General features: G+C 38.7%; 1 protein-coding gene and 1 pseudogene across 1 annotated transcript; both read left to right on the top strand.

Moving 5' to 3' along the window:
- The first annotated feature begins 3,672 nt into the window (after positions 1–3,672).
- Positions 3,673–4,614, top strand: LOC129548527 (olfactory receptor 8G1-like). The gene has a single exon (XM_055415043.2). The coding sequence runs from the start codon at positions 3,679–3,681 to the stop codon at positions 4,612–4,614; it is 936 nt and encodes a 311-aa protein (XP_055271018.2). The 5' UTR covers positions 3,673–3,678.
- A 10,483-nt stretch (positions 4,615–15,097) lies between these two features.
- Positions 15,098–16,970, top strand: LOC148773878 (olfactory receptor 8G3-like; annotated as a pseudogene).
- The last annotated feature ends 1,370 nt before the right edge of the window (positions 16,971–18,340 follow it).

The following is an 18,340-nucleotide window of genomic DNA, read 5'->3' as shown; positions in this document are numbered from 1 at the left end:
GAAAAAGATTGAAACCATGGCTTCAAATATTTCAGAAATTATATTCATATAGGAAGTTTTTTTCAAAGATTGTCTAGAGTGATGTCTGCAGGCTTTAATTTCTAGCCTTTAAATTAATGACTGTCTACTGTCTCAATACTGAAAATACTATACACAAGAGAGCTAATTATATTATCAACAAAGAATGAGAAAAGAAAATTTAATTGCTTCTATACTCCCATAGCTCATTCCTGTTGAAAGGAAACCTTGAGGGAGTTTCCAATAGCTTCCAACATGTTTTTTATATTATTGATACCTTGTATATGTTTAAACCTTAGATAAAAGCATGTCACTTTGGCAAGCGACTCTGGTAGAATTATGAGGAAGCTACAATAAGGAGTCATGACTCTTGATTCATAGTATTTCTATGAACAACTTGAATCAAGACCTGAATTTGAACACCGAGTAAAAGAGAGCATAGGAATTTCTATCTTGAACAGTCCCTACCTTCATAATCAATTTCCTTTAGAGAGTACTTGCTCTAAAGCAGACATACAACGCAGTCTAAGGTTTCCAAGTAAAGGGTGAGTATCTGAACTCCATCTGCTCCAGAATTTTTTAATCTAAGTGTATTAAGGGAGTCTAACGGGACAGGGGAGTCTGGTGGGCTTCCATTATGGGGTCACACAGAGTCGGACATGACTGAAGTGACTTAGCAGCAGCAGCAGCAGCTGCAACCTCTGCAAAGAGAAGGCAGTGGCACCCCACTCCAGTACTCTTGCCTGGAAAATCCCATGGACAGAGGAGCCTGGGAGGCTACAGTCCATGGGGTTGAGAAGAGTCAGACATGACTGAGCGACTTCACTTTCACTTTTCACTTTCATGCATTGGAGAAGGAAATGGCAACCCAAGCCAGTGTTCTTGCCTGGAGAATCCCTGGGACGGGGGCTGCCGTCTATGGGATCACACAGGGTCACAGGGTCGGACACGACTGAAGTGACTTAGCAGCAACAGTAGCAACCTCTGCAAACACTATTACAGAGATTTCCTAAAAATGGTTATTCACTTCTCAATGTAACACCTCTGAAGGCAGAAAACTATCTTTTTCATAATTCAGCCCATATTATATTCAGACCCATTTAATGGTTTGACAGCTTTGTTATTGAAACAGGTATTTTGCAGGCTGTAGCTCTGTCCTTTGAGGTAACATAGAATAAATCTAATTTCAATTCATGTTATTAGTTGTGTAGGTACTTGGAGTAAATTATTTTGATCCAAATATTGTTGCCTTCGATAATTATAATCTGAAATTCTCCGTCATAAATTATAGCCCCCAGAACTAAGCACAATTCACCAGATGTATTTTTTTCTTGTGTGATTATCACTCTCTTAATTTTGGATGTTATGTTCTTTTTAATGAAATCATTGGCAGTTTGAAGTGTTTTCTCTTGATCCAGATGTTTTGAATACAGATTCATTAGGCCAGTGCTTCCCAATTTTGAATGTTTTTGCAGACCATGCTTATTCCTACTTATATCCTTCATGATTCAGGTTTCTTTTGGAAGCTTTCATTGACCCCTACTCTGGGTTAGCACCATAGCCACCATGTCCTGAAGGATCTGTTCAATCATTTATCACATTGTCTAGTCTGCCCGCTCTACTCTCTCTAGACTGTAAAACTCTGAAGAATAGGGATTCTATCTTATTCATCTCTCTATCCTAAGTGTCCACGGCAAACTGTACTTACAGACTATTAAATTCTTTATAATATCAAAGGCTATCAGATCCACAGGCTAATAGTATCTTCTAGAATCATTGTCATCATAAAAGTGTGTTACTCTTCTCTTCATTAACATCATCTACAAATTTCATAATGATTTCTTTTATGGTATCATCAGAGTTATTAGCATATTTTTTTTAGTACAAGATTAAGTATACAGTACCATGGAATAATTCTCAAAATAATATCTCGAAGTGCAAGTCCCAATTTTTTAAAAAGTAAATTTGTATTTTAAAAAGTGAACAGTTTTACCTGCTGTTATCACTAAACTCTACAAAAATAACTTTTTAAAAAATTCACAGTTTTGCAATGCCCTGTCTCATAGCTAAAGACTAAGAGGACCTTACTTTGAAATGATAATCTTCATAACCACAACTGAAATTTATGCCTATGGATGAAAAGTGTCAATAATAAGAGGGTGGCAGAAAATAAATGTTGGTGTCATGATTAAAAATTTTTCCACCTCTTATGCTCATTGCATGCAGCATATGTTTTATGCATGTTTTGATTTTGAGATAGTATTTCCAGAAGACATCAGTGTTAGCTCAAGTTCTTAATTTACCACTTTTATTTCTTGTGGATATGTCAATTGTTTTTATCTGTACTATTAGGAAATCATTATCCATATTTATACTGAAAAACCAGTTATGGCTAACAAATCACTTAAGTCTCTGAATTTATTAATAGTGTCTTCATCTATATAATGGGAATAATACACTCATAAGGTTGCTGGGACACCATTTATAAAAGGCCTTGGACAGCACATGTTATGCACTGAATAAATAGTAACCATTTTTGACACACTGATAATCTCTGATGATGCCTCTTGGGTCCCTTTCTTTTGAAGTCATCACACTGTGCTGTGCATGGAATCATCAGCTTTCTTCCAAACCTGTATCTCAGAGATAGAAAGGTACAGATATTCTTTCTGCTTTGGTCTCTTGTGCCTATGGGGGAGTGCTTTGGTTTGAAGGTGAGTACAAAGACACCAAGACCACACCCATACTGTTGTGATAGCCTCAGGATCATGCAAGATCGACATGCTGCAGCCCTGGTTTCCCAGAACCTAAGCCCAGGATCACAACAGGTCATACAAAGTACTTAGCACATGGTGAGTATTCCATAAGAGATTTTAGGATGAATGAATTTAGGCTTTAATATTTCACACTTCTGAATTCTCCTCTTTAAGAAACTCGTGTCTTTCTTGGATGTGTAGTTCAAGTTGAATGATAGACTTATTATTAGCCATCCAGTTGTTTTTATGAGCTCTCTATATGAATTTTTGAAAAGGTGACTGTAGTGAAGGTATTCACTGCAAAGGGTTAGTTATTGATACACTACCGTCAGTACTTTATATTAATTTTTCCACTTACATTAATTACTGTGAATGGTTGCTTTGATATGAAAAAGAGAGAAGGGCAGATATGAGTAGCTAAAAGAAGAGATGGAAAGTGAGACAGAAAGGCCTTATTTTACATGTTTGATCACATACTTATTATATGCCTAACTGTGGGAAAATATCCAACCACTATATTAACTATCCAACATGTAAAATAGGCATAATAACATTTGCTCTGTAGAAGAGCTGAGAGGAATAAAAACAAATCATGGAAAATTCTTATAATAAAGGTAACAGAAAATTTCTTTGGCTGTCTAGGGACTGGACAATACCAAGACCTACTGGGAGAGTGCTTTGGTTTGATAGCATAGAACAAACAAAGGAACATTCTATCTTATATTCCTTTACACTTCCTATGTTACTGAGATGCATTTTGATCACTAACGTAGATCAGGAATAGACAGAAAACTGGAGCTATCTGCTTGAGAAGTCCTGGTTTTTATATTACACATTATTGTGTTATAAGGCAGTAAATATCCACTTCAGTTCTTCATTTCTTCCATGAAATTCCCAGAGGAAAATGGCAGCAGGAAATCACTCCTTGGTGACTGAGTTCATCCTTGCTGGGCTAACAGAGCATCCAGGACTCCAGCTGCCCCTTTTCTTCCTCTTCCTAGGAATCTATGTGGTCACGTTGGTGGGAAACCTGGTCATGATCACACTGATTGGGCTCAGTTCTCACCTGCACACCCCCATGTACTATTTCCTCAGCAGCTTGTCCTTCATTGACCTCTGTCAGTCCACTGTCATTACCCCCAAAATGCTGGTGAGCTTTGTGACAGAGAAGAACACTATCTCCTACCCAGCATGTATGTCTCAACTCTTCTTCTTCCTTGTTTTTGTTATTTCAGAATGTCACATGTTGGCTGTAATGGCATATGATCGCTATGTTGCCATCTGTAACCCCTTGCTTTACAAAGTCACCATGTCTTACCAGCTCTGTTCTTGCATGGTACTCGGGGTTTATATCATGGGCTTGACTGGTGCCACAGCTCACACAGGCTGCATGCTAAGAGTGCTTTTCTGCAAGGCTAATGTGATCAACCATTACTTCTGTGATCTTTTTCCTCTGCTGGAGCTCTCCTGCTCCAGTACTTATGTCAATGAGACGGTAGTTTTGTGTTTCAGTGCATTTAATATCCTCATCCCAATTCTGACCATCCTTGGCTCCTACATCTTCATCATCTCCAGCATCCTCCACATTCGTTCCACGGAGGGCAGGTCCAAAGCCTTCAGCACATGCAGCTCCCACATCTCAGCTGTTGCTATTTTCTATGGCTCTGCAGCCTTCATGTACCTGCAGCCATCATCAGTCAGCTCCATGGACCACGGGAAACTGTCCTCTGTGTTTTATACCATCATTGTGCCCATGCTGAATCCCCTGATCTACAGCCTCAGGAATAAAGATGTCAAAATTGCCTTCAATAAAATCCTTGAAAAAAGAAGTTTCCTGTGAAAATGAGTATTTTGCCTTGGCAAAAATTTATAATTTCTCGAGAAAGTTTCATAAAGGAACAGTCCAGACCCAGGAATGTATGTCCACAAATAATGAGATCATTGCTACTATTAATACTTGATTATTTGGGATGAAAGTGGCAGGGAGAGGACTAGACTCATAGTGTTAGCATATGGAGAGCAGCACTGTTTGAGGATGTGCCAGTGTCCATGTGTCCATAAAACACTGTATTACCTCTAAACTTTAAAATAATATCCAAAGGCCTTCATGTGTATTATTTCATGTATGGAATATGGAACTCTTTTAGTCAAGACTTATTCATTGTTTAAAATTACTGTCTTAAGATTATATTTTTTACTTTTTGGCTGCACTGTGCGACTTGCAAGATCTTAGTTCCCCCGATGAAGAACTAAACCTGGGTCTGCTTCAGTGAAACTGCTAACTCCTAAACACTGGACTGCCAGGGAAATCCCAAGATTTATTTATCTTAATTCAAGAAATAAATCCATTTTATCTGTATCCTTTGACCTTCTCAATATCTTGTGTCCCTGGTGCTGTTTACTAACAAGACAAATATCTCCAAAATCTGCTCTCTAAAGTAAACAATGTTTAACCATTTTCAATCTATGAAATTCAATCTTTGATTCTTAGTTTGCGCACAGAAATGTATTAGGAGGTACAAGGACATGTGATGGGTGATAAGACATAATTCCTATGTCAGGGGACACACATATGTTTCACACTATAGTGGAAGAGATTGACAGTAATAAACAGCCCTGAAGAATTATGTGTATTTAGACTTATATCTTTATGCAGGATTCCTTGCTCCACTGTTCTGAGATAATTCTACCACCTCCATTTCCCTGACAATCCTGTACCCATTTTCTCTTGTCTCTAAAAAAATATCTTATTATTTTGCCATTCATATTATAGAATCTTAGATTTAGAAGTGACATTCTTTTATTATTACAACCATACGGATAGTTCATTCACAAAGTTTAAAATTGAAAAAAATATTATCTGTTTAATGGTAAGCATCCATCTTATCCCCAAAGTATCTATTATGGAAAAGAAACTGAGTTATTTTGAAGAGAAAAAGGGGATGTCTAGAGTCCCTTGGACTGCAAGGAGATCCAACCAGTCCATTCTAAAGGAGATCAGTCCTGGGTGTTCACTGGAAGGACTGATGCTAAAGCTGAAACTCCAATACTTTGGCCACCTCATGCGACCAGTTGACTCACTGGAAAAGACTCTGATGCTGGGAAGGATTAGGGGCGGGAGGAGAAGGGGGCGACAGAGAATGAGATGGCTGGATGGCATCACCTACTCAATGGACATGAGTTTGAGTGAACTCCGGGAGTTCGCTGATGGACAGGGGGGCCTGGCGTGCTGTGATTCATGGGGTCGCAAAGAGTTTGACATGACTGAGTGACTGAATTGAACTGAACTGATTCATTAAACAAACAACATTGAATAGATTTTTTCGTGTGGATGGCTGAAAGATAAGAATGAGTATTTCTGAGAATTTTTGTTTTTTGTTTCCAAGCATGCATTTGTGTGTTTCTGCTGTTCAATACTCAGTCGTGTTTGACTCTCTGTGACCCCCTTGACCGTAGCCCGTCAGGCTCCTCTGTCCAAGGGATTCTCTATGCAAGAATACTAGAGTGGGTTGCCATTTTCTCCTCCAGGGGATATTTCTGACTCAGGGATCAATCTTGCATCTCATACATTTCTTGCATTGGCAGGAAGGTTCTCTACCAATACAGCCACCTGGGAAGCTCCATTTGTGTATTAAAACTATCAAAAAATTAAAGAAAGATAAAACATGTATGTACTGACTCTAATGATATGAGAACTGGTAGAAGACATGCTACCAAAATATTGGAATAGATAGCAGACAGATTCCAAAGTGAAGACAAAACTTTACCATTAAAAAAAAATTAACCAAAAAATAAAAAATGACAGGTAAAGACTTTGAAAAAGAACTACTACAAATGAAACAAAAATTAACAAATATATAGTGTTTTTTAGATACCAATACAGAAGGGCACACTGTTTTAATAATGGAAAAGATATGACACAATAAATATATTCTAACATTAGACACTATGATCAGCTTGGAATGGTCTCATACAGAGTTTGTCTTTCATTAATTCTCATACAAGCATATATCAATTTCTAAAAAAAATATACAGTTCCTCATGTACAATTAGCTTTTTCAAGATGTCACAGGAGTGGATTTCAGAAAATTACTTATCTTCTGTTTTAGTCACAATTAGGTGTGACTGTGCATCACACAGACAGAAGTACACACATACCATGGTACGTAAATCTGAAGGTGACTCAGGATAATCTCAGTGGCTTACTGGGGATATAAGCTGCTTTTCAATTGTGACTCTGCTACAAGATCTATCTTCCATCCATTTTTTGGTCTCAGAGAGTAGTTCCAGATTCATCCTTCATCTCTACCCCTCAGCCATCAGAACTAAAGATAGGGAAGGAGAGAGAATGGCCCCTAAATTGAAGACAACTGCCTGGAAGTGACAGACCTCACCTCCTTCTACTTCCCTTTTTGTGACCCAGGCATATGGTCCAAGGTGTCAATAAGTGGGGCTAAGAAATACCATGGTATCGATGTAGCCACCTGCACAGCAAAGAATCAGGGCATTTATTATTGAGGAAGAGAGGGTAAGTTAAGAATAACTTAATCTCTTACACTCTTCTGAGTATTTGTATTTAGCCCTAGACAGCTGTGTGTTGTGCTCTCTAGAGTTAATATTTGAATTTGGCTTTGAATCTAAAAGAATAATAATGTGAACTGTGATTAAAATGATATCCATAACATGTAAAATATATTAATATTTCATGACTATTAGGGTTTTCCAGAAAGCTATTTTTCCCACTGGGTGGGATAGTTTCTGTAATATCTTGATAATGTTGTTTATTCCTGTCACTGCATTCGTGTTGCTTTCTTGTCTTGATATAGCTTCTTGACTCCATTCTCCTTTCCAGTTTTACACACATTTCAGGTATAAACACCTTTGAAGAACAAATGCAAGTTTTTAATTCTCCATTCATTTCTGACCATTCCACACTATTATCAAACACATTTCTGGTTCCTCATACATACTATATAATGATGTCTTTTATGGTACTCCTTATCATTAAAGAATGCTTGTAGATATTCTATCAAAGTTATCAGAATGTTGAGAACACTTGCTTTGTGTTACATTGTACCATATTTATTGTTCTAAGGTCTGATAATTATTGATGAACAACATTTTTTTATGTGTTTATGGATTATTCTATTCTAGGTTTTACCCTTTTTTGTAGCAATTTGAAAAAAAAAACAACCCTTAAAAATCAGATTAAAATCTGATACACAGAAATAATTTAAAGTCTTTCAAAATTTGATTAGCCAATATACAGAAACAGCCTAAGGCATGTGGGATATATACACAATGGAATATTATTGAGCCATGAGAAAGAAATCAATCCTGTCATTTTGGACCACATGGAACGACCCAGAGACATTAGGTTAAGTGGAATGAGTTAAACAGAGAAAGACAAATACTGTATAATATCATGTATATGTGAATCTGACAAATATGAACTGAGAGAAACTGAAAGTAGAATGGGTTTTGCCAGATTTTCAAGTAGGGCATAACGAGATGCGGGTCAAAGAGTACACACTTCCAGTTGTAAGATAAATGGCTCTGGGGATCTAATATACAGAATAATGACTGCGGTTAATAATATTGTATTATATGTTTCTTTTTTTTTAATTCTTCTTTTTTTTTTTTTTTTGCCACATGGCACGTGGACCTTAGTTCCCTAACTAGGGATTGAACCTGAGACCCCTGAAGTGGAAGTGCAGAGTCTTAACCACTAGACTGCCAGGGAAGTCCATTTCATATGTTTCTAAGAGAGTAAATCTTAAATGTTTTTACCGTAAAAAGAAAATGGTAACTATGTGACGTGATGGAGGTGTTAGCTAAAACCATAGTGGAAACCAATTTGCAATAATAAATTGTACCAAATCAATTGTATATAGTAAGCTTATACAATGTTATATGTCAATTATATCTCAAAGCTGAAAAAGAAAAACTTTATTAACAAATTTCATAGTAAATTTTTCCTCAAAATGATATAACATTTAACAAATATTTTGAATAAAGACATTACATACAATTTTTCAGTTCAGTTCAGTCGCTCAGTCGTGTCCGACTCTTTGCAACCCCATGAACCACAGCACGTCAGGCTTCCCTGTCCATCACCAACTCCCGGAGTTCACTCAAACTCATGTCCATCGAGTCGGTGATGCCACCCAGCCATCTCATTCTCGGTCGTTCCCATCTCCTAGCAAATACAGCAATTCAGAATTTATGTAGAATTAAATAATCTCGATAACACATGTATCTCTATATTGTTTCTCAACATACTTTTATAATATTAGAGGAAAATAAGTCATTATTTTTCCTTGTTAGACTTGTTAGGACTCGTGGGATTATGGCATATCTAACAGATGCTTTCATTCAGTCCCCAAGTTAAAATTTTAAAAATATTTTTGTTTTATGGGTGTATCATGATAGCTAAATACAGGTAGCAGAGGAAATGAAAATAGAAGTTTTTAAAGTTCACATGTGAACGTTGTTCTCTGATTATCTATTATTCTCCTTGTGGAAAATCACTTTAGAAAACTCTTTTAGTGTATGTCTTTGTAATTTTCTGAAGTTTTGAACTTTCAATTAACTTGACATGAAATTCACCAGAGCTATAAAAATCTATCACATCCTTGCTTGCAATGTATAATCTAACAAGAGCAATGAAACACATTCACGTGACCATATTCAACACTTGAGATTTAATGGAGAAAAGAGAGAAATTCTAATTATTTTCCCAATAGTTGATACTTGTAGGATATTTCCAAAGGGAAGTAAGAATCATTAATTATTCCACATCAGACTCTTGACATCAATATCTAGAATATAAAATCACTATTAATATCAACCATATTTGTTAAGGATCATCAGCTTCAACAGAGGTCAGGAAATCACAAAAACAGAGACTTTTAGACCATGATCCTGAACACCAAGAAATCCTGCTAGGTTAGTACTTAGAACTATCCACCACCACCATCAGAATAATTTTTACCTTCAGAGTTTGGGGGAGACACACATACCTCTGAAGTTTTGGGGAGGAGGTGGTGGTGGTTAGTCACTAAGTCGTGTCCAACTCTTTGTGACCCATGGGCTGTAGCACGCCAGATTTCTCTGTCTATGGGATTTCCCAGGCAAGAATACTGGAGTGGGTTGCCATTTTTTTATCCAGGGGATCTTCCCTACCCAGAGACTGAAACTGAGTCTCCTGCATTGCAGGTGGATTCTTTACCAACTGAACCACCAGAGAAAGTGTGGGGAGGAGGATTTATCCCAGTCCTGAATCTAAAAATTTTAGGTCTTCTACCACATCAACCCCCGTCCCCCACCCTCCAGGTTCACTGACAGATGTGGGTAGTTATTTTTCCGTCTCTATCTGTCATCAGTTTAATAGTCAATCTCCCTGAGCAGCAAAGTTTCCCTTATCATTCCTGTCCCCACTGGATAAAATTATGGCCAACATTTCTTTATTTAGTCATTTCAGCTCAGGCATTGTGAGAGCTTTGTTCACTTATGTGGTGGTGGTGGTGGTGGTTTAGTCAGTCATGTCTGACTCTTGTGACCTCATAGACTGTAGCCTGCCAGACTCCTCTGTCCATGGGATTCTCCAGGCAAGAATACTGGAGTGGGTTGCCATTTCCTTCTCCAGGGAGGCTATGTTAACTTCTCACTAAACTTCTTTCAATAATTTTATGAAAATATCATATTTATTAATAATTTCTGTATCTGAGGCATGATACCAAATGCTACATGGTATAGAAGAATAACCATAAAAAAACTCTCAATAATTAATACAGACTTCAGTTCAGTTCAGTTCAGTCGCTCAGTCATGTCCGACTCTTTGCAACCCCATGAATCACAGCACGCCAGGCCTCCCTGTCCATCACCAACTGCCTTTAGGTATGCATTAAATGTAACATGTTGTTGTATAGTCGCTCAGTTGTGTCCGACTCTTTGTAATTCCGTGCACTGTAGCCTGCCAGACTTTTCTGTCCTTGGTATTTCCCAGGCAACAATACTGGAGTGCGTTGCCATTTCCTCCTCCAGGGGATCTTCCCAACCCAGAAATCAAACCCGTGTTCTGGCATTGGCAAGTGAAATTTTTACCAGATAAAAAATATATTTCTGGACACATAGAAAATGGTCTTATTAACTGGGGTTTCCATTATTTAAGTCCTTAACTGAAGGGTAATGACTGTTAGTTCACAGTATAAAGGGGATAGAGAGAAAAAAGTGAAAAGAATCTGATGAGTCAAAAATGACAGTGCACCATGCTTTTTTGTGAAATAATTAAATCATGTGACTGTCAGATGACATACATCTTTAAATAACAAAAAATTGACTTGAATTTATTTAGAGAAAATACTGTTAATTGATATATAATATTGATAATTTAGAAAGCTAATAGCAAATAAAATAATTAAAATTTCCATTTTTACCATATGTGCTGTAGAAAGGAGCAATAAGAAGATGTGCTAAGGAAAAGAAAATTTTAAATTCTGGTAGTGATTTAGAAATGAAAATGCTGGTCAAATGAAAGATATAACAGAGACAAACTCAATAGGTGGAAAAAGCATTCATATTACTTACAAAGAACCAGTGACTGCACTAAGCTCCCTGTGGGAATCATTTAACTTAATTTTCACATGAAATACTTGTTAGTGTTTTTGTTTTTTTAGAGTGTTATAGAGTAGATGTAACTAACACAAGATCACATGGGCCGTGAATCTTCTGTTAATTAACTATAGAAAGTGTACACCATTATTACTTAAATATTATGCAAATTTACATGACCATGAATAACATACACAGCTAGAATATGGGAAGAAAGAAAAGGTCCTCAGAAATAAAAATAGCAATGTTCATTCTGACTGATTTTTAAAATGCATAAATGGGTATTTTTTCTTAAAAAGTGAGGAAGTCTTTGAATTCTAAGTATTGTGAAGTTTGTATGTCCATCTCTGGTTCAACCAGAATCATCGTTTGTCTCCAAGAAGCAGAAGTGACTCAAGAGATTTCTGCTTTATGTATGTCGTCTGATGAGGGATCAAATAATGACCTCTACCATTATATCTACTACTCTGGACAGGAATCCCTTAGAAGAAATGGAATAGCCATCATAGTCAACAAAAGAGTCTGAAATGCAGTACTTGAATGCATCTCAAAAACGAAAGAATGATCTCTGTTCGTTTCCAAGGCAAACCATTCAACATCACGGTAATCCAAAGTTTATGCCCCGACCAGTAACGCTGAAGAAGCTGAATGGTTCTGTGAAGATCTACAAGAGCTTTTAGAACTAAAACCCCCAAAAGATGTTCTTTTCATTATAGGGGACTGGAATGCAAAAGTAGGAAGTCAAGAAACACCTGGAATAACAGGCAAATTTGGCCTTGGAGCATGGAATGAAGGAGGGCAAAGACTAATAGAGTTTTGCCAAGAGCACGCACAGGTCATACAAACACCCTCTTCCAACAACACAAGAGAAGACTCTACACATGGACATCACCAGATGGCCAACACTGAAATCAGATTGATTATATTCTTTGCAGCCAAAGATGGAGAAACTCTGTACAATCAGCAAAAACAAGACTAGGAGCTGACTGTGGCTTAGGTCATGAACACCTTATTGCCAAATTCAGACTTAAATTGAAGGAAGTAGGGAAAACCACTCGATCATTCAGGTATGACCTAAAACAAATCCCTTATGATTATACAATGCAAGTGACAAATAGACTCAAGGGTCTAGATCTGATTGACAGAGTACCCAATCAACTATGGACAGAAATTTGTGACATTGTACAGGAGACAGGGATCAAGACCATCCCCCAGAAAAAGAAATGCAAAAAGGCAAAATCGCTGTCTGAGGAGGCCTTACAAATAGCTGTGAAAAGAAGAGAAGCGAAAAGCAAAGGAGAAAAGGAAAGATATAAGCATCTGAATGCAGAGTTCCAAAGAATAGTAAGGAGAGATAAGAAAGCTTTCCTCAGCAATTAATTCAAAGAAATAGAGGAAACGATAGAATAGGAAATACTAGACTTCTCTTCAAGAAAATTAGAGATACCAGGGGAACATTTCGTGTGAAGATGGACTCGATAAAGGACAGAAATGGTATGGATCTAATAGAAGCAGAAGATATTAAGAAGAGGCGGCAAGAATCCACAGAAGACTGTACAAAGAAGATCTTCATGTCCCAGATAATCTTTATGGTGTGATCACTCACCTAGAGCCAGACATCCTGGAATTTGAAGACCAGGGGCCTTAGGAAGCGTCATACGAACAAAGCTAGTGGAGGTGATGGAATTACAGTTGAGCTATTTAAAATCCTAAAAGATGATGCTATGAAAGTGCTGCACTCAATATGTCAGCGAATTTGAAAAACTCAGCATTGGCCACAGGACTGGAAAAGGTCAGTTTTCATTCCAATCCCAAGAAAGGAAAAGCCAAAGAATGCTCAAACTAATGCACAACTGCACTCATCTCACACTCTAGTAAAGTTATGCTCAAAATTCTCCAAGCCAGGCTTCAGCAGTACATGAATCATGAACTTCCAGATGTTCAAGCTGGTTTTAGAAAAGGCAGAGGAGCCAGAGATCGAATTGACAACACCCGTTGGAGCATCCAAAAACCAAGAGAGTTTCAGAAAAATATCTATCTCTATTTTATTGACTATGCCAAAGCCTTTTACTGTGTGGATCACAATAAACTTGGAAAAGTATGAAAGGGGTGGGAATACCAGACCACTTTACCTGCCTCTTGGGAAGCTTGTATGTAGGTCAGGAAACAACAGTTAGAACTTAAAATGGAAAAACAGATTGGTTCCAAATAGGAAAAAGAGTACCTCAGGGCTGTATATTTTCACCATGCTTATTTATCTTATATGCAGAGTACATCATGAGAAATTCTAGGCTGGAAGAAGCACAAGCTGGAATCAAGACTGCCAGGAGAAATACCAATAACTTCAGATATGCAGATGACACTACCCTTATGGCAGAAAGTGAAGAAGAACTGAAGAGCCTCTTGATGAAAGTGAAAGAAGAGAGTGAAAAAGTTGGCTTAAAGCTCAACATTCAGAAAACGAAGATCATGGCATCTGGTCCCATCATTTCATGGGAAATAGATGAGGAAACAATGGAAACAGTGGCTGACTTTATTTTGGGGGGCTCCAAAATCACTGCAGATGGTGATTGCAGCCATGAAATTAAAAGACGTTTACTCCTTGGAAGGAAAGTTATGACAAACCTAGTTCAGTTCAGTTCAGTCGCTGAGTTGTGTCCGACTCATTGTGACCCCATGAATCACAGCACGCCAGGCCTCCCTGTCCATCACCAACTCCTGGAGTTCACTCAAACTCATGTCCATAGAGTCGGTGATGCCATCCAGCCATCTCATTCTCTGTCGTCCCCTTCTCCTCCCGCCCCCAACCCCTCCCAACATCAGAGTCTTTTCCAGTGAGTCAACTCGTCTCATGAGGTGGCCAAAGTATTGGAGCTTCAGCTTTAGCATCAGTCCTTGCAATGAACACCCAGGACTGATCTCCATTAGAATGGACTGGTTGGATCTCCTTGCAGTATAAGGGACTCTCAAGAGTCTTCTCCAGCACCACAGTTCAAAAGCATCAATTCTTCAGCGATCAGCTTTCTTCACAGTCCAACTCTCACATCCATACATGACCACGGGAAAAACCATAGCCTTGACTAGACGGACCTTGGTTGGCAAACCTAGACAACATATTGAAAAGCAGAGACATTGTCCACTAACGTCAATCTAGTCAATGCTATGCTTTTTCCAGTGGGCATGTATGGATGTGAGAGTTGGACTATAAAGAAAGCTGAGCACCAAAGAATTGATGCTTTTGAACTGTGTTTTTGGAGAAGACTCTTGAGAGTCCCTTGGATTGCAAGGAGATCCAACCAGTCCATATTAAAGGAGATCTGTCCTGGGTGTTCATTGGAAGAACTGATGTTGAAGCTGAAACTCCATACTTTGGCCACCTGATGCGAAGTTGACTCATTGGAAAAAACCCTGATGATGGAAATATTGAGGGCAGGAGGAGAAGGGGACTCCAGAGGATGAGATGGTTGGATGACATCACTGACTCAATGGACATGAGTTTGGGTGAACTCCAGGAGTTGGTGATGGACAGGGAGGCCTGGCATGCTGTGGTTCATGGGGCAGCAAAGAGTCGAACAAGACTGAGCAAACGAACTGAAGTGAACTGAACAAAATCTGTCCCTCCCCCTCATAACATACACTCAGATGACCATGTTTGCTCACACATGTACACACATTTTCTCATTTTTAAACCTAGAACCTTGGAAGGGATAATGGACGCTGGAAATCACTCTTCAGTGACTGAGTTCCTCCTTGATGGGTTCACAGAACAGTCACAACTCCAGCTGCCTCTTTTCCTCCTCTTCTTAGGAATCTATGTGGTCATGGTGGTGGGGAACCTGGGCATGATCACACTGATTGGGCTCAGTTCTCACCTGCACACTCTCATGTACTATTTCCTTATCAACTTGTCTTTATTGATCTCTGTCATTCCATTATCAGTTCAGTTCAGTTGCTCAGTCGTGTCCAACTCTTTGCGACCCCATGAATCACAGCACGCCAGGCCTCCTGTCCATCACCAACTCCTGGAGTTCACTCAAACTCATGTCCACAGAGTCGGTGATGCCATCCAGCCATCTCATTCTTTATCGTCCCCTTCTCCTCCCGCCCCCAACCTTTCCCAGCATCAGAGTCTTTTCCAGTGAATCAGCTCATCGCATGAGGTGGCCAAAGTATTGCAGTTTCAGCTTTAGCATCAGTCCTTCCAATGAACACCCAGGATTGATCTCCTCTAGAATGGACTGGTTGGATCTCCTTGCAGTCTAAGGGACTCTCAAGCGTCTTCTCCAGCACCACAGTTCAAAAGCATCAATTCTTCGGCGATCAGCCTTCTTCATAGTCCAACTCTCACATCCATACATGACCACGGGAAAAACCATAGCCTTGACTAGACGGACCTTGGTTGGCAAAGTAATGTCTCTGCTTTTCAATATACTATCCAGGTTGGTCATAACTTTCCTTCCAAGGAGTGAGCGTCTTTTTAATTTCCTGGCTGCAATCAGCATCTGCAGTGATTTTGGAGCCCAAAAAATTAAAATCTGACACTGTCTCCACTGTTTTTCCATCTTTTTCCCATGAAGTGATGGGAACAGATGCCATGATCTTTGTTTTCTGAATGTTGAGCTTCAAGCCAAACTTTTCACTTTCCTCTTTCACTTTCATCAAGAGGCTTTTGTGTTCCTCTTCACTTTCTGCCCTAAGGGTGGTGTCATCTGCATATCTGAGGTTAGTGATATTTCTCCCAGCAATCTTGATTCTAGCTTGTGCTTCTTCCAGCCCAGCATTCCTCACGATGTACTCTGCATAAATGTTAAATAAGCAGGGTGACAATATACAGCCTTGGTGTACTCCTTTTCATTCCATTATAGTTTCCCCAAAATGCTGATAAGCCTTGTGATAGAGAAGAATATCGTCTCCTACCCTGAATTCAAGGCTCAGTTCTATTTCTTCCTCACTTTTGCTTTTGCAGAGTGTCATGTGTTGGCTGTAATGGCATATGACTGCTATGGTGCCATCTGCAACCCCTTGTTTTTGAATGTCACTTTGTCTTATCACTTCTGCTTCTGCCTCACAAAGGGAGTTTGTATTTAAGAATCATTGAATCCACAATCCACACAGGATTTTTGTTGATACTCCTTTTCTGCAAAAACAAGGTGATTAAACAGTGTGTTTAACTATTATATCTGTGATTTCTTCCCACTCTTGGAGCTATCCTGTTCCAGCATCTATGTCAATGAATTATCGGTTATATTCTTCAGTGTATTTAACATCTTGACTCCTTCCTTAACTATTCTTGCTTCATCTATCTTCATCATCTCTAGCATCCTCCACATTTGTTCCACTGAGGGCAGGACCAAAGCCTTCAGCACCTGCAGTTCCCACATCTCAGCTGTTGCTGTCTTCTATGGATCTGCAGCATCCATGTACCTGCAGCCATCATCTGTGAGCTCCATGGACCACGGGAAAGTGTCCTCTGTATTTTATTCCATTATTGTTCCCATGCTAAACACTCTGATCTGTAGTCTGCAAAATAGGGATATCAAATTTGTCCTGAACAAAACTGTAGACAGCAGGCAGTGTAGATGAATAGAAACAACATAATGATGACACATCAGTTTTTTGTTTCCCTAAGATATGTATTAGGATAATTTTTTATGAAAAATCAGTCATAATTGCCTATATAACGCACTTCCAAGACTTTATCCAGGCCACTTCTTGAATCTATATTATAATATTTATATATAAAATCATAAGTTGTGATTATGAATAAAGTTAGAAAACTCCTGATGATAAAGGAGTGTTAGCTTTTTATTTTTAATGATAATCCATACAGGAAGAAAGACATGGAGGAAGAAGATGAAGATTTTGAAGTTAATCATAGTAATCTATATAGTTAATTTTATGAATGATAAAACACAATGTCCAGCATTTAAATGGATAACTTTATTTGATATTCACAGTATTATATAAGCAAGTCGTAGTATTGTTTCTCTTAAGTGGAGGATGAAATTGAATGGCATTTAGTTTGAGTAGATGCCATGGCCCCAAACATGATCTACACATCAAGCAAACTAAGTTCCCTATAAGACTGAGTTTCTTTCCTCCAGATCTCTTCTATGCTTTTTTCCTCTTTATTTCTTATGATATCATGAAAATAATAAAAAAAAACATTCAAACTTGACTTCATCAAAGCAAAAGATTCATTACAGTCTCAGAGACTTGGGCCTCCCCAGGTGACACTAGTGGTTAAGAATTTGCCTATAAATGCAAGAGACTCAAGAGACACAGGTTCAATCCCTGGGTCGGAAAGATCCTCTGGAGTAGGTAACGGTAAACCACTCCAGTATTCTTGCTTGGAAAATTCCATGGAGAGAGGAGCCTGGCAGGATACAGTCATGGCTCCCCAAAGAGTTGGACATGACTGAGCAACTGAGCACACATTAGAGACCTAATTAAAGCAGTATATAGCAATGCTTTTTATAAAACATCCTTAACATTATTGTCTTATGTTTAGACAAGGAATAGCTATTTATGAAAGCAGATGCTCATGAAAGCCAACATTCCAGCTAAGTTGTATCACTGTCATATGATCCATGCATTTTCCTCCCATCAGTTCAGTTCAGTTCAGTCGCTCAGTCGTGTTCACCTCTTTGTGACCCCATGAATCACAGCACACCAGGCCTCCCTGTCCATCACCAACTCTTGGAGTTTACCTAAACTCATGTCCATCGAGTCGGTGATGCCATCCAGCCATTTCATCCTCTGTCGTCCCCTTCTCCTCCTGCCCCCAATCCCTGCCAGTATCAGGGTCTTTTCCAATGAGCAGGTTCTTCGCATCTGGTGGCCAGAGTATTGGAGCTTCAGCTTCAGCATCAGTCCTTCCATTGAGCAGTCCTCTGAGCAGCAGCCACAAAAGTCAGGGTTCCAGACAAGGGCATGATCTCCCTTCCAGGAAA

Source organism: Moschus berezovskii, chromosome 25 (assembly GCF_049115385.1).
Source record: "Moschus berezovskii isolate FMDL1 chromosome 25, NW_MosBer_1.0, whole genome shotgun sequence".
NCBI classification, from domain to species: Eukaryota; Metazoa; Chordata; class Mammalia; order Artiodactyla; family Moschidae; genus Moschus; species Moschus berezovskii.
Note: the sequence above shows the minus strand (reverse complement) of the source record. Positions and strands in the feature narration are given on the sequence as shown.